The following is a 13,831-nucleotide window of genomic DNA, read 5'->3' as shown; positions in this document are numbered from 1 at the left end:
CATCACTTGAAAGATGAAGAAAAAGAGAGAAAAAGTTGCAGAGAAAAAGAGAAGAAAAATAGAAAATCTCTGCATGAAAGATTAAAGAGGGGTATTTTAAAAAGTTAATTATTATTGTGATATATTTGTTTAAGCTTTAGAATGAGTGGTATTTATGTATACACAGATTAAAATAAGGATAAAAATTTCAATTTTCCATAAAAAAACACGTGGATTGTCCTCTTAATCCCTCCATAAATAGTGGACTGACTTAACCAGTTATGGCTTAGTCTGGTGTAACTTATTGTCATCTCTAACTGAAGGTTTATACCTCTATATCATGCACCAACCCCATAGCTTTCTTATTATGAAAGAAGTTTCCAAATTGAAGTCGAATCTCGGTGCTGTTGAACCAACTTTGCTTTGCTAATTAACACTACAATTACAACTAGAAGGTTAGAAATTACTTATCAACATCAATACATCTATATTTTAATAAAAAATTAAAAAAACCACTCAGTTGAGATCTTAATATAATCAAAAATTCTAAGTATAATAATCCTGCTTCCTTGGCGATTAATGCCATGACTAAATCAATTTAAGTATAATAGACAAAGACTTAATGTTTGTGAGGTGGCGTGACTTAAGAAGAAAGAAAGTGTAAAATCAAATTGATAATTATCTTTTTTTTTTTTTTTTGAAAAGTGGGTGAACGAGATTAAGAATAATATTATATGTATAATTTTTTTATAAATAATGATATAATATTATATAATTAAATAATTAAAATAAAATAATATTTAATTATATAATAATATATTATTATTATTTATATATATAATTATATTAAAAAAATTATATAAATAGTTTTACCGATGACACTAATGAGAAACGTGGATGCTACGCTCAAATCGTTCATCAGTCATCACAACAACCTTATTAGTGGGATTTATTTGGCCCATGTGATGGCAGGGCGAGTACTGTACATATCGGAATTTTGTATCCAGTGAGGTGACAGGTGATGGGTCTCACTTCCCAATTCGTCCAATTATCCTATTCTCTTTAAAAAAGAAAAGGTGAAGTTAGAGGACAGTTGGGTCTTTGGTCAAAAGTTCCACTTCCAAATGTTAAATGTGCAATATCTGATGGGAAGGAGAAGGTCTCGTGAAACTCACCAGGGACCCCAGTGCCCATTACCAAACATTAGAAAGACTCAACAAAGTCTTCGGTTAAACATGTGGAATGGGCGACGATTACTTTCAGATTTAAATTATCGGATCCTCTTCAGTTCAGTCATAACTAATTCATTTGTAATTGCAGTTGACTGTAACAATGGATTCGAGTGAAAACCAAGTAGCGCATGAGTATATTCCATATTTTCGTGCATATAAAGATGGACGCGTGGAGAGATTCTTTGGCTCTGATAGAGTTCCACCAGCGATTGATGATTCTGATCAGAATGGTGTCTTCTCTAAAGATGTTATCATTGTTTCAGAAACCGGACTCTCAGCTCGTATTTTTATTCCAGCAGCCGCCATTAAACCGGGCCAACACCGGCTGCCTCTTGTTGTTTACTATCACGGCGGAGGCTTCTTCATGGGCTCACCATTTTGCTCCGTTTATAACAACTTTGTATCCTCTCTAGCGGCCAAGGCTAACGCTATCGCCGTTTCCGTAGACTACAGGCTAGCCCCAGAACACTACATCCCCGTAGCCTATGAAGATTCATGGGCCGCACTAAAATGGGTGGCGTGTCATTGCAATGGTCAAGGCCCTGAAGCTTGGCTGAACAACTACGTTGATTTTCACCGAGTTTTTCTTGCTGGGGATAGCGCCGGAGGCAACCTGTTGCACAACGTGGCCGTCCAGGCAACTGTTGAAGACTTAAATGGGGTGAAATTGTCAGGAATCTGCTTGATTCATCCATATTTCGGCAGGCAAGACGGCGGTGTTGATAAGTGCTGGACTTTCGTGTGTCCAACCACAAGCGGGTCCGCTGATCATAGAATCAACCCAAGTGTTGATTCGAGGTTGTCGAGCCTGCGGTGCGCTAGGGTGCTAGTTTGTATTGCTGAGAAGGATAATTTGAAAGCCCGGGGGTTGTTTTATTATGGGACATTGAGAGACAGTGAATGGGCTGGAGAAGTGGAGATTGCGGAGACAGAAGGAGAAGGCCATGTGTTTCACTTGTTTAATCCGAATTCTGAAAGGGCCGTGACCTTGAAGGAAAAAATGGCTTCATTCATAAATCAACACAATGCTAGTTGATTTACATCAAGCACTTTGTACTGCTCAGCTCTTCTTTCATAATTTCAAAGCGAATAAACAAAATTAAGTTCTTTTTTATGTTCTGTAGAATAATTTATCAAAACTGAATTTATGGATACAAATTGAGAAAATTGGATGCCCAAAAGACTGAGTAGTGGTTCAACTCCTTTCCCTCATATTATTTGTCCTTTGCGTAAATCACGAAAATCTGTGTCATATTCTTGCCTATTTCTTTCAACAAAGGGCCAAATGAATGGCCAGCTCTGAAAATGGAATATAAATCTGTACTGCTCTCAATCATTCCATCTTGGAAATATAAAATAAATCATAATAAAATTACGTATATCTATTTCGAATACATAAATATATACATATTTATATATGATATTAGATAATTTTAAATTAAAAATAAAATAATACTCAATTATGTGATAATATATATAAATATATATACAATTATATACCCAATATAGATATATATATAGCATTGTTCAACAAACTAAAAGCCGTCTATTTTATCTCAGCTCTATTTTTCTTAATTGCCCAAATGGATTCCAGCAAACCAGTGGTAGCCTATGACTTCTCTCCGATGATAATCATATACAAAGATGGCCGCGTGCGGAGGCTTCAAGGCACTGAAGTTGTTCCCCCATCTCTTGATCCCAAGACCAATGTTGAATGCAAAGACGTTTTATATTCACTTGAAAATGGGCTCTCGGTCAGGCTTCACATGCTGAAAAACACCAATCGAAACAGAAAACTTCCCCTTCTGGTTTATTTCCATGGAGGAGGCTTCTACACCCAATCCCCTTTCTCCCCTCAAACCCACAATTTCCTCAACTCTTTAGTTGCAGAAGCTAACATCATTGCAGTCTCGGTTGAATACAGAAAAGCCCCTGAGCACCCCCTCCCTTGCGCTTTGGACGATTCGTGGACTGCCCTTCAATGGGTCGCGTCTCATGCGCACGGAGCAGGCCCTGAAGATTGGCTCAATGACTACGCTGATTTCCAGAGAGTGTTTTTCTGCGGGGACAGCGCTGGAGCCACTATAGCTCACCATATGGGCTTAAGACACGGCCGAGAAAAGCTTAAGGGTGTTAATGTGAAGGGCGTCGCTTTATGTCATCCGTATTTTTGGGGCAAAGAACCTGTTGGTGATGAGTCGACTGACGCAGAATTCAGACAACGGCGGGAGAAATATTGGAAGATGGCTTGTCCGAGCTCAAGCGGGTGCGACGACCGGCTGATAAATCCGGCGGCTGATCCGAACCTAGCGAGGCTGGGGATCGTCAGGGTGCTGGTTTTTGTGGCTGAGAAGGATTTTCTTAGAGCAAGAGGATGGTATTATTACGAGAAGTTGAAGGGAAGTGGGTGGGTAGGTGATGTGGAAATTGCAGAGACGGAAGGCGAGTACCATGTTTTCCATCTGAAAAATCCCGCTTGCAAAAAGGCTGTGGCTATGCTCAAGAGACTTGCTTCCTTCTTCAATCAACAATAAGAAATCGAAGTTACAGAGATCTGCATCCATTTTCAGGGATTGAAACAATTGCAGTCACCGATAAAAAAATTAAAAATAATTCCAGTTTTATTGTTTGATTCATCTCATCTGATTGAATTATTATTATTATTATTATTATTACAACATTTTTGATAAATCCAATTTTATTTTACATGATATTGACAAAATTAATACAATTAAGTTCTCACTAGAAAATTAATATTAAAAATGTCAGGATATTATGATACATATTTTATCATTACCACGTTAAAACACAATAAATTTATATAATTGGAGTAAAGTAATATTTTATTAATAAATTTGAGGTATTAATTAAAATAGTTTATTTTTTAATGTATATATAGTATTTTATTATTATATATATAGAGTCTAAAATATAAAAAATTTAAAATATTCTTAGACTTTATTTTATACTCACTCAGCTAAGATATAGAACTGGCTCAAACATACAATCGAGACTGAAATATGAGGTGAAAATATAAAATTTTTCAATGATTTTAATTGTGCAAAGATTAATTGAATGGTTTGCTGATCGGCCAAACACCTAACAACCTAATTTATTTTTAAAAATTGATTGGTTAGGTATTTGATTTATCAACAATCAACTTTAAATTTTAAAATCTTCTCTTTTTAACGACACAATTAAATTAAAAAATAATTATATTTATAAAATAAAAAAATATAATTATATATATGTATATGATAAAAAATAACTATTTTAATTAATATCCTAATAATTTTTATGTTATTTACAGGTAGTTCAAACAAAATTAATATCCTACTATTTTGAATAAAGAATTATTACATTATAATGATAAATTATGTAGCAAAAAAAATTTGTTAAATTATTTTGACTTGCATCTTTTGTAACACAATAAGAATTGTTACAAAACGTTGACCCACCCAAAAGATTCAATCAAGGTGATAAAAACAAAACGTTGTGAATAAACCCATAAAAAGGAGGTCAAAAAAAGTAAAAATGGAAAGAAAGTGCTATAAATTTGTAGGTAAGGTATGAGAGGGCTAAAATAAAGGGAAACTGACATTTTTATTTTTATTTTAATCCGTATATATATATGGTATTCATCTCAAAACTTAAATAAATATACCACAACAATAATTTATTTTTTTAAAATACCCTTTTTGACGTGACCCATACAGAAATTTTCTTTTTTTCTTTACAACTTTTTTTTTCTTCTTCCTTAACTTTTAAGTGAGGAAGAAATCTCTACAATATAAAAAAATAAATTTTTCATCGAAGAAGACACGTAATTGAATAATAAAATCCATGAGAAAATTATTATAAAATATTCAACTTGGACACAAAGGAGAGAGAGACTAAAATCACTAAATTTATTAAGAGAATTAATATCTATTACAAAGATTTCATAGCAAAATCATCCACATTCAGGTCAGTCTTGACTTAAGCCGTATGTTATGTGTTTTCTTTATGAACAATTGAAAATGAAATAAGTATGATAGATTCATGTTCATAACTTCATGTAAAATTTCATTTTATTGTGATTTTATATTGTTAGATTGTTTAATGCTATTATTTCATGTTATTTCTATTGTTTAAAGTTATTATAATATTATTTAATATTATATTGATAGTTACAAAATACCAAAACTCATGCCAGAAAAAATTCTAGATGAAGAACAGGTTGATGTTAACACCATGTCAACCCTTCGGGTCCCACTGAATTTATTTATTTTTTTTCTGTTTTCTTTTATTGCACTCAATTATTTTATTTTTTATTTTTATTTATTCTAATTTGGTGCTTGTGTATGTATTATTTTCTTTGTCTTGGTAGAAAGTTCCATAAAAATTTACAAAATTGCCATTATTATTTTCTTTTATTTTTTATTCCCTTAGTTTGATCAATATTTGTACATCAATTAATGATATAATAGTTTAATGTATTGTAAATACGTATGTATGAAGTTTGGTTGTATTTGTATTACATTTGGGGCTTAATTTGAAAAAATTGTAAAGTAGTGTAATTTGAAGTTTTTATGTTTTTTGGTTTATTTTTAATCAGGAAGGAAAAAACTGCATTTAAGATTCGCTATGGAGGCCAATGGATTGAAGGTGATGATAATGTGACAAGCTATGTTGGTGGGAATGAGAAAGGGATGTGTATTGACATAAGTGTTGATTTTGAAGGATTCATTACAAGAATTAGCTATCGTTTAAAACTCAATCGAAGTCAGTCAAATATGTGCGTATTTAACCTAGGTGATGTGAGTCCGATGGAAATTGTAGACGATAATGATATGGAGTTTTTGATGGTTGTAGCTAGACGTTCATAAGGATATATAAAACTTTATGTTACTAAAAGTCAAATTGATAGAAGAGATAATCAACAAGGCGAAGATGTTCATGAGGAAGAAAGCGAAAATTATCTGACAAATGAGTAGGCACATCCACAAAGTTTTCAAGAGTTTGGTAGGAATTTTGGTATTAATGATGATAATGACCACGACATGGATGAGGATTATGAAGTAGAAGATAATGAGGAGGATAATATGGATGATGATGATGAAGAATTCTCGGGGTTTGATGAAGACATGTATGGTGTTCCGAGCTAAGACGTTGACAGAAGCCAAAATCATGCTTGTAATGAAGGGGCTGAATATAGCACAAGATGTCATGGCTTTATGAAAATTAGATCATATCCAAGTCACATCCATAATCTAAATCTATTTTAATGGGTTCATGAGCCTGTTGTTGATGTTAAGAATGCAAGTATTAGTAATCGGGTAACACAAAGGGACAACCATTTACAAGTGATGAGTTTTTATAACTCGAAAGCAGAATTAAAAGCATTATTTCAAACATATGTCTTAAAGACAGGAATTCAATAGAAGGTTGGTCACTCTGATAATATACAATATGAGCTTAAGTGCATACACTCATAATGTAAATGGTGGGCACGAGCAACGAGAAAGCAAGATGGAGACTATTGGGTCTTACGATGTATGGACAAGACACACACTTATCTGCAAGATCAAATATTGCTACACCACAAACAAGCTAGTGTAGAATCGCTAGGGAACATACTTAAATCAATGTTTGTGGTTGATCGTATTTATCAACCAAAGGAAATTATTTCATACATGGTAGATAGGTACATAATCGACATATCCTACACTCAAGCATGACGTGCCAAAACATATGCAATAAATACATTACAAGGATCTCCGAAAGAGTCTTTAGGTCTATTATGCTAGTATTGTCATAATTTGGAGCTTCAGAACCTAGGAACTTTGATACTACTGATATCGATCAAAAAAATAGGTTTAAGTTTTTTTCATGTGTATGAGGTGTTCACTAAGAGGGTTCTAATAATTCTGCTGCTCGATGATATGCATTAATGTTTCACACTTAAAAGGAAAGTATCTTAGATCTCTTTTCATTACTGTTGCGAAGGATGATAATAATCAAATTTACCCACTCACATTTGATATTAGACATAAGAAAGGAATAGATACATAGACGCCCTTTTTGACATACTTTCTCATATGCATTGGTGATTTGTCGGATTTGACTATTATTTTTTATCGCTATCATTCGATAATTACGTTGGTCGCGAACGTAATGCCTTATACCCGTTATAGGTTTTGTAATTACCACATAAAGGATACATGTGTTCGCAGTTTAAAAATACTAAACATATTAAAGGATTATTTTGGAAAACTGTTAAGACAGATCACCTCAGGGACTTTCAAGCCGCTATGAGTAGAATTGCTAGAGTAAATTCTGTTGCAACAACCTATTTGAACGATATTGGGTATGAAAGATGGGTGTGTGCCCACTTTGAAGGATGACGGTACAATATTATAATGACCAATATTGCTTGATCTCCCCATGGGATAACAACCTGTGAATGTTCAAAAGTATTCTTTTCTCAATCAAGGCATCCCCATGCAATCAACGTAGTTGGACACATCTATGTCCATCCCAAAAATCAGACCAGTGACTAGTGCAAACTCCACAGGGTTGAATTGAAACTTAACACTATTTATTCTGAACCACATTTCTTTGTCTAGGTTCCCGTGATTGATCATACGAAATAACATCGCTTTAATAAATACGACACTGAACCGTAGCTCTACCAAATCTAATAAGTGTTCAAAACAGGTTTTTCAAAAAATGGCTCTCTGAGTAAATGTTAGTTTATTCCTAATTATAGTTACAATATTCGTCTTCGTTCGAAGTGACATGTGCACTTGGAATCTGTATGCATCATGGAATTTGTACGCCTCCTTTGGTAGTTGATTGCAAATGCCTGAAAATATATATTAATTTATTAAATTACATTAATGAAAGACAATCATTTTAATCAAAGATTAATCAAATAAACTGAATTATCATTATTAAATTAACATAATTGGCATCAGCTAATGTAACATTATAATAATAAAAAAAAAAGATTATCAGTTAATTAATATGCATGATGTCATTTTTAATAAAAACAGTTAAATTTGAGTGTTCATAATATTTAATATAAGATTATCATTTTTTAGTTTTAAATGTTATTTAAGCGACATTTTAGATTTAAATCACCAGCAAACAATAATAAAATCTACTAAAATACAAACAATACCAACACATGGTTGACAAATGACATGGAATCTCTACTAACCGTTCCATTATAGGAATAAAATGGGGTGTGATGCATGCGGTACTTTCACTTTAATTTTTTAATTTTTCTTTTTCTCTTGTCATATATTATTCTTTTGGAAGAGTTGGCGGAAACGCCAATAAGTGAAATATTTTGCCTGGGAAAGCTTGGTGGAAACTTGGTGTTTCCGCCAACTATGGTACACCACTCACCTTTTGCAATTTCAAATTAATTTGAATTTCAACTTCCAAATTAATTTGATCAATTTCATATTAATTTTAATTTTAACTTCAAATTAATTCAATCAAATTAAATTAATTTAAATTTGGATCAAATTAAAATTCAATTTACATCGAATTTGGATTAAATTAAATTTGATATAATATATTTCTACTTCCATTTGATATAATGAAACATAATATGTCTTCCTGCCATTACGTCAATAATACCGATGATCGATGAAGTTGTTCGTTGAATCTTCTTCGTGGACAAGAAAACAATCCGATGATCTATGCGGAAGTAAATACTTTTAGAGAAAATATGGAAGTAAGCCAACAAACACTTTTGCAAAAAATATTTGCCAAAACTTGCACATATATGGAAGCAAGCAAGACTTCCACGTGAAAGGTAAAAAGGAGCAAACAAGAGCATAAAGAATATATTTTACTCTGGTTGTCAGTGAATTATTCAAGTCAGTGCATTATTCATATATATTCATTATAATATTCCCTCTTGATGCATTATTCAAATATATTCATTGTACTTACTGAAAACATGACATTTTTAAAAGTTAAATCCAGAGGAAATGGGTTGACTCAATTATTAATGGAAAAAACAAGGGTTGGCGTTGACATCCTGTGTCAATGAAAAATAATTGAAACATTGAAAAACTTTGAATATTAATTGAAACACTTAAGATTGATGCAACCCATGACATTTTTTAAAAATTAAATTTAGAGAAAGAGGGTTGGCGTTGGCTTTTAAAAATTACGCCAACCCATTGCTTTTCACAACAAGAAGGTTGACATTGACTCCAACCCTTCATTTCTTCCAGTTAAACCCCACCAAACGCCAACCTTTCATTCTTCCAGTTAAACCCCATCAAATGATCTTCTCAATTACATTTGTCAATTATTTCTTTGATAATCCTAGTAGTTGGAGTTTAATATAAGATATTAAGTGGATGTGGTCGAGCTTTGGTGAGTTGCTCTTTTGTTTTATATCTTTATTTATAAGAATTTTTAATTTGAAATTCGTTTCACTTTTTAGTTTTTTCCTTATTTCTTTTGTTTTCGAAGCACTAGCTCCATTTTGGAGCATTTGTTTTATTTTTCACAGTACAGTTCCAAAGTTACAAAGAAAAAAAGAAAAAAAAATAGGATCTCTCTACGTGGGTCTTATTAAGAATGGTATTTTAGAAAAATAGATTATTGTTGTGATATATTTGTTTAGAATTTGAGATCAATGGTGTGTATATATATATATACACGGATTAAAATAAAACTAAAAATTTGAATATCCTTTATAACTCCGAAGGACTTATTTTCCTCTAAGCTTTTGTCTAACAATACATTTTTAGTCCATAAATTTTGAAAAATTTAAATACTTATTTATTAATTATTATTTTTAATATAAACCCTAAAAAGCAAAGTTAAAAAGAAAATATCTATCATAAATTTTATATAACAAATATAAATCAATATAATCAAAATATATGTAAGACATATAAGATTTTATATTAAACTGATTGAATAATACATAAATTTTTATCTATCATTAATCTTCTATAAGAAAATACAAATAAATATAATTAATATACAATAATATAAAAAATATATATTTAAAATATTTGTTACCCTAAGAAATTATATATTTATAATATATTCTAATATAAAAAATAATTTATTAGAAATATATTTAAATATATTCTAACGCTCTCTCAAACTCAAGTAAACAAATAATAAATCTATCTTTTCATTTTTAATATAAGTGAAAACGTGAGTGGATTTGAATTAAAAAAGAGCACAGATTAAAGATAAATAATTTATATTTTTATCAATTAGACATAAATGAGATATAATAACTAAAATATAAATTTCACTACATCAAATGAAGTTAAAAAGAATGATCTTCTACAAACAATTTTTCACGGGTTATTAATTAAAATAGGTATCAGTTTTTTTGCCTAAACTTTTTTAAGCAAACTTAGTGATTTTACTTTTTTAAGCAAATTTAATTTTGTTTTCAATAATACCCTTATCGGTTAATTACATTACCCTCTTGGTTAATTATATTAAAATATTTTTTTCGATACCCTATGAGCATTCTATGTTGTTAGGTTATGATTCGAAGATTCAAAAACTTATTTGAAATGATCAATTTGTATTATAATACAGATCGGAACAAAAAGATTAGCGAAAAATGGTGTGTGAGGGTATGCGTATGGGTGCGTATGATGTGTATGAGTATGTAAGGGTGTATAGAGTGTATATAGGTGCGAACAGGGTGTGCAGGGGCGCACTCTTATTTTATATGTTTATTTATTTATGGGTGCGAACAGGGTGCGCGCTTCTTCGCACCTCTATTTGTTTTTTTTTAATCTGCGCACCCATACACACTCTTACACACCCATACACATTCATACGCACCCTATGCATCCATATGTACCCATACACACCTTTGCACACCCTACACAACCATACACACTCGCGCACACCCTTATACACCCTTCTTCGCACTTATATTAATTTTTTAATTTTGATATGTATTATAATAGAAATTGATCATTTTAAATAGGTTTAAAAATTTTTGAATTATAACCTAACAATATAAAATACTTATGAGTTGTCAAAAAAAAAATGATATAATTAACTAAAAGAGTGATGTAATTAGTTAAAAGAGATATTATTAAAAATTAAATTAAATTTATTTAAAAAATAAAATTATTATAAGTTTACTTAAAAAAATTTAAACTAAAAAATTTGTAACTACTTTAATCAACATCTCATTTTTCACTAATTAAAGTTTCGTCAAATGGGAGGAATCCAAAGAATTATTTACTATAAAGGCCAAGCACCTAACAAATTTGGTTTTTGCCTGTCGACACTGAACTGACTGGTAGCAAGTCGGGCAGCAGATGCCATTTCCAACCAGATTGGTAGCTCATCCAGTTTCTGTCACATTCATTATGAGAAATCAGTGTACCTAATTTTTTTGTGTCTTTGTCAATGTCATTCATTGCTCTGCATGGTACGGTGGCCCAAAACGAAAGCAACTTTATTGTCATTATTTATTGGCCAAATGAGTATTTCCCACCCAAGGTTTGATGTTTTCTCAAGTTTTCACCCTTTAACTATGAAAACACTAAACACCTACCTATGACCGGTTAGATTTAACAAAACTCTAACGGTGATAAGGGTAAATCGTCATTTTCTCTATAATATTAAAAATAAACTAAAATAGAATATAATTTTACCCCCCTAAACTTTAAAAACTAAAATTTTTCCCTAACCTAAGTTTTAAAAAATCACAGTTTCACCCTAGGGTTTTGTTTTGAAATCTCCGGTGACATCTCTAGCTCCATTGCCGACTACCTCTACCTCCTGAAGCATTCTCTCATTCCGACGATCTCTTTTCTCCCATTTGGACGTCCGATCGGAGTCGGAGAAGCCGTGGAAGACGAAGAACTTCGTCGAAGAAGACGAAGTCTTCGTCTTCCCAATCGTCATCGTCTGGGAAGACGATTGTCTTCCCAGACGAAGACGAGAAGACTCGTCGTCGTATGGGAAAACGATCGTCTTCACCTATGTTCCTCAGCCTCATATTGGAATCCACTTGCACAATCTTTGATTTCCTCTCCTTCTCCTTGTATGATGTTTCAACCTGCAGAGTTTCCTCCTTTGGAACCAGTTTCTGATCCAGTCCAACGAATGACTCAGACATGGAAAATCAAAGACCCTCAGACTATTAAACTTGATGTCGTCTGGGAAGACGATTTCTCTTCCCAGACGACTTCTCTCTACGTTGGATACGTTGGGGTGGAGTTGAGGGGGGCTGTCGGTGGAAGAGAAACCATCGGGAGGGGAAGACAGCTGGTGATGACGCCGGAGAAAGTGAAAGGGTTTGGAAATAAACCCTAGGGGGGAAATGCGATCTTTTCAAACTTAGTTTAGGGAAAAAATATTAGTTTTTAAACTTTTAGGGGAGAAAATGAGATTAAATTTTTAGGGATTAAGATTTTGTTAAATCTAACCGACTATGGGTAAGTGTTTGATGTTTCTATAGTTAAAGGGTGAAAACTTGAGAAAACATCAAACCTTGGATGGGACATAGTCATTTGGCCTTATTTATTTGATTATTTTGGGAGGCCGACTATGACTCCATTATAAAAAAATAATTTTTATAAACCTTTTTATCCACCCGTCATGCATTATCCATTCTCCGTGCTCCTGGCTTCATTAGATTGACTCTAGTTATAATATCTCATACATATAAAATGTTATATAATATAGTTAAAAAAATAATATATATTATAAAATATATTATAATTAATATGATATAATAAATATTATCGATATAAATTGATATATTTTAAGAAAAAAGATGATATTATAGACAATAATTTAAAAACTGGATCAGATCGATTGGTTTAATTTGTTGAACTAGAAATTGACTCTAAGTCTAATTCAGTTAATATAAAAAACCGATTTTATTATTAATTTAGTCAAATCTGATTAAAAACTGGGTTTGACTTTTGAATTTTTTTAAATTTTAATTATTTTTATGTAATTTAATTATTTTTTATTAGATTGGATAAATTTTTAAATGTTTGTAAAGAAAAATAAATACAAAAATAAAATAAAAAGGAAAAAAGTATCTCATATCTATTAAAATATCTTTTATAGATAATAATTTACAGAATTATGTTTTTTTTGTATAATGAGATTGAGACTTTTTTACTCTTAATTGTTTCATTGAAATCAAATGAATACCTTCAAAAAAACATGTTCTAATCTCTATAAGTATAGGTTAATCTGATTGATTTTATTTTTTTACAAATTTTTAAGCAAAATCTATTCATTATAATTTGATAATAAGTTGAATCAGTCAGCTCTTTGGTTGAATCATAAACCAATGAAACAATCGGTTTGGTTTTAAAAACATTGGTTATAGGAGAGTATGTGAAAATTTTCAAATTTTTAAAAATATTCGTGATATTTTTTTAAAATAATAACATATCAATTATATTATTTTATTTTTAAAAAATTATATCATACGATATAATATTCGATACATAATATGTAAAATTAATTTTTTGATACATAATTCAACTCCCATACTCCCAAGGCCAATTCAACTTCCTACACATTGTCTCAACCCCAATTGGACCTTTTGCCACATATTCTAATGTTATTCGACTTCATAAATCAAAAATCAA

At 31.4% G+C, this 13,831-nt stretch overlaps 2 protein-coding genes across 2 annotated transcripts; both read left to right on the top strand.

Annotated features, from left to right (window-relative positions):
* The first annotated feature begins 1,158 nt into the window (after positions 1–1,158).
* LOC123213478 (probable carboxylesterase 7) lies at positions 1,159–2,325 on the top strand. Its single transcript, XM_044632912.1, has one exon. It carries the CDS (start codon positions 1,312–1,314, stop codon positions 2,245–2,247), a length of 936 nt encoding a protein of 311 aa, XP_044488847.1. The 5' UTR covers positions 1,159–1,311; the 3' UTR covers positions 2,248–2,325.
* Positions 2,326–2,737: 412 nt separating this feature from the next.
* LOC123214785 (probable carboxylesterase 12) lies at positions 2,738–3,824 on the top strand. Its single transcript, XM_044634771.1, has one exon. It carries the CDS (start codon positions 2,795–2,797, stop codon positions 3,743–3,745), a length of 951 nt encoding a protein of 316 aa, XP_044490706.1. The 5' UTR covers positions 2,738–2,794; the 3' UTR covers positions 3,746–3,824.
* Positions 3,825–13,831: the final 10,007 nt, after the last annotated feature.

This window comes from Mangifera indica, chromosome 4, assembly GCF_011075055.1.
Source record: "Mangifera indica cultivar Alphonso chromosome 4, CATAS_Mindica_2.1, whole genome shotgun sequence".
NCBI lineage: Eukaryota > Viridiplantae > Streptophyta > Magnoliopsida > Sapindales > Anacardiaceae > Mangifera > Mangifera indica.
Note: the sequence above shows the minus strand (reverse complement) of the source record. Positions and strands in the feature narration are given on the sequence as shown.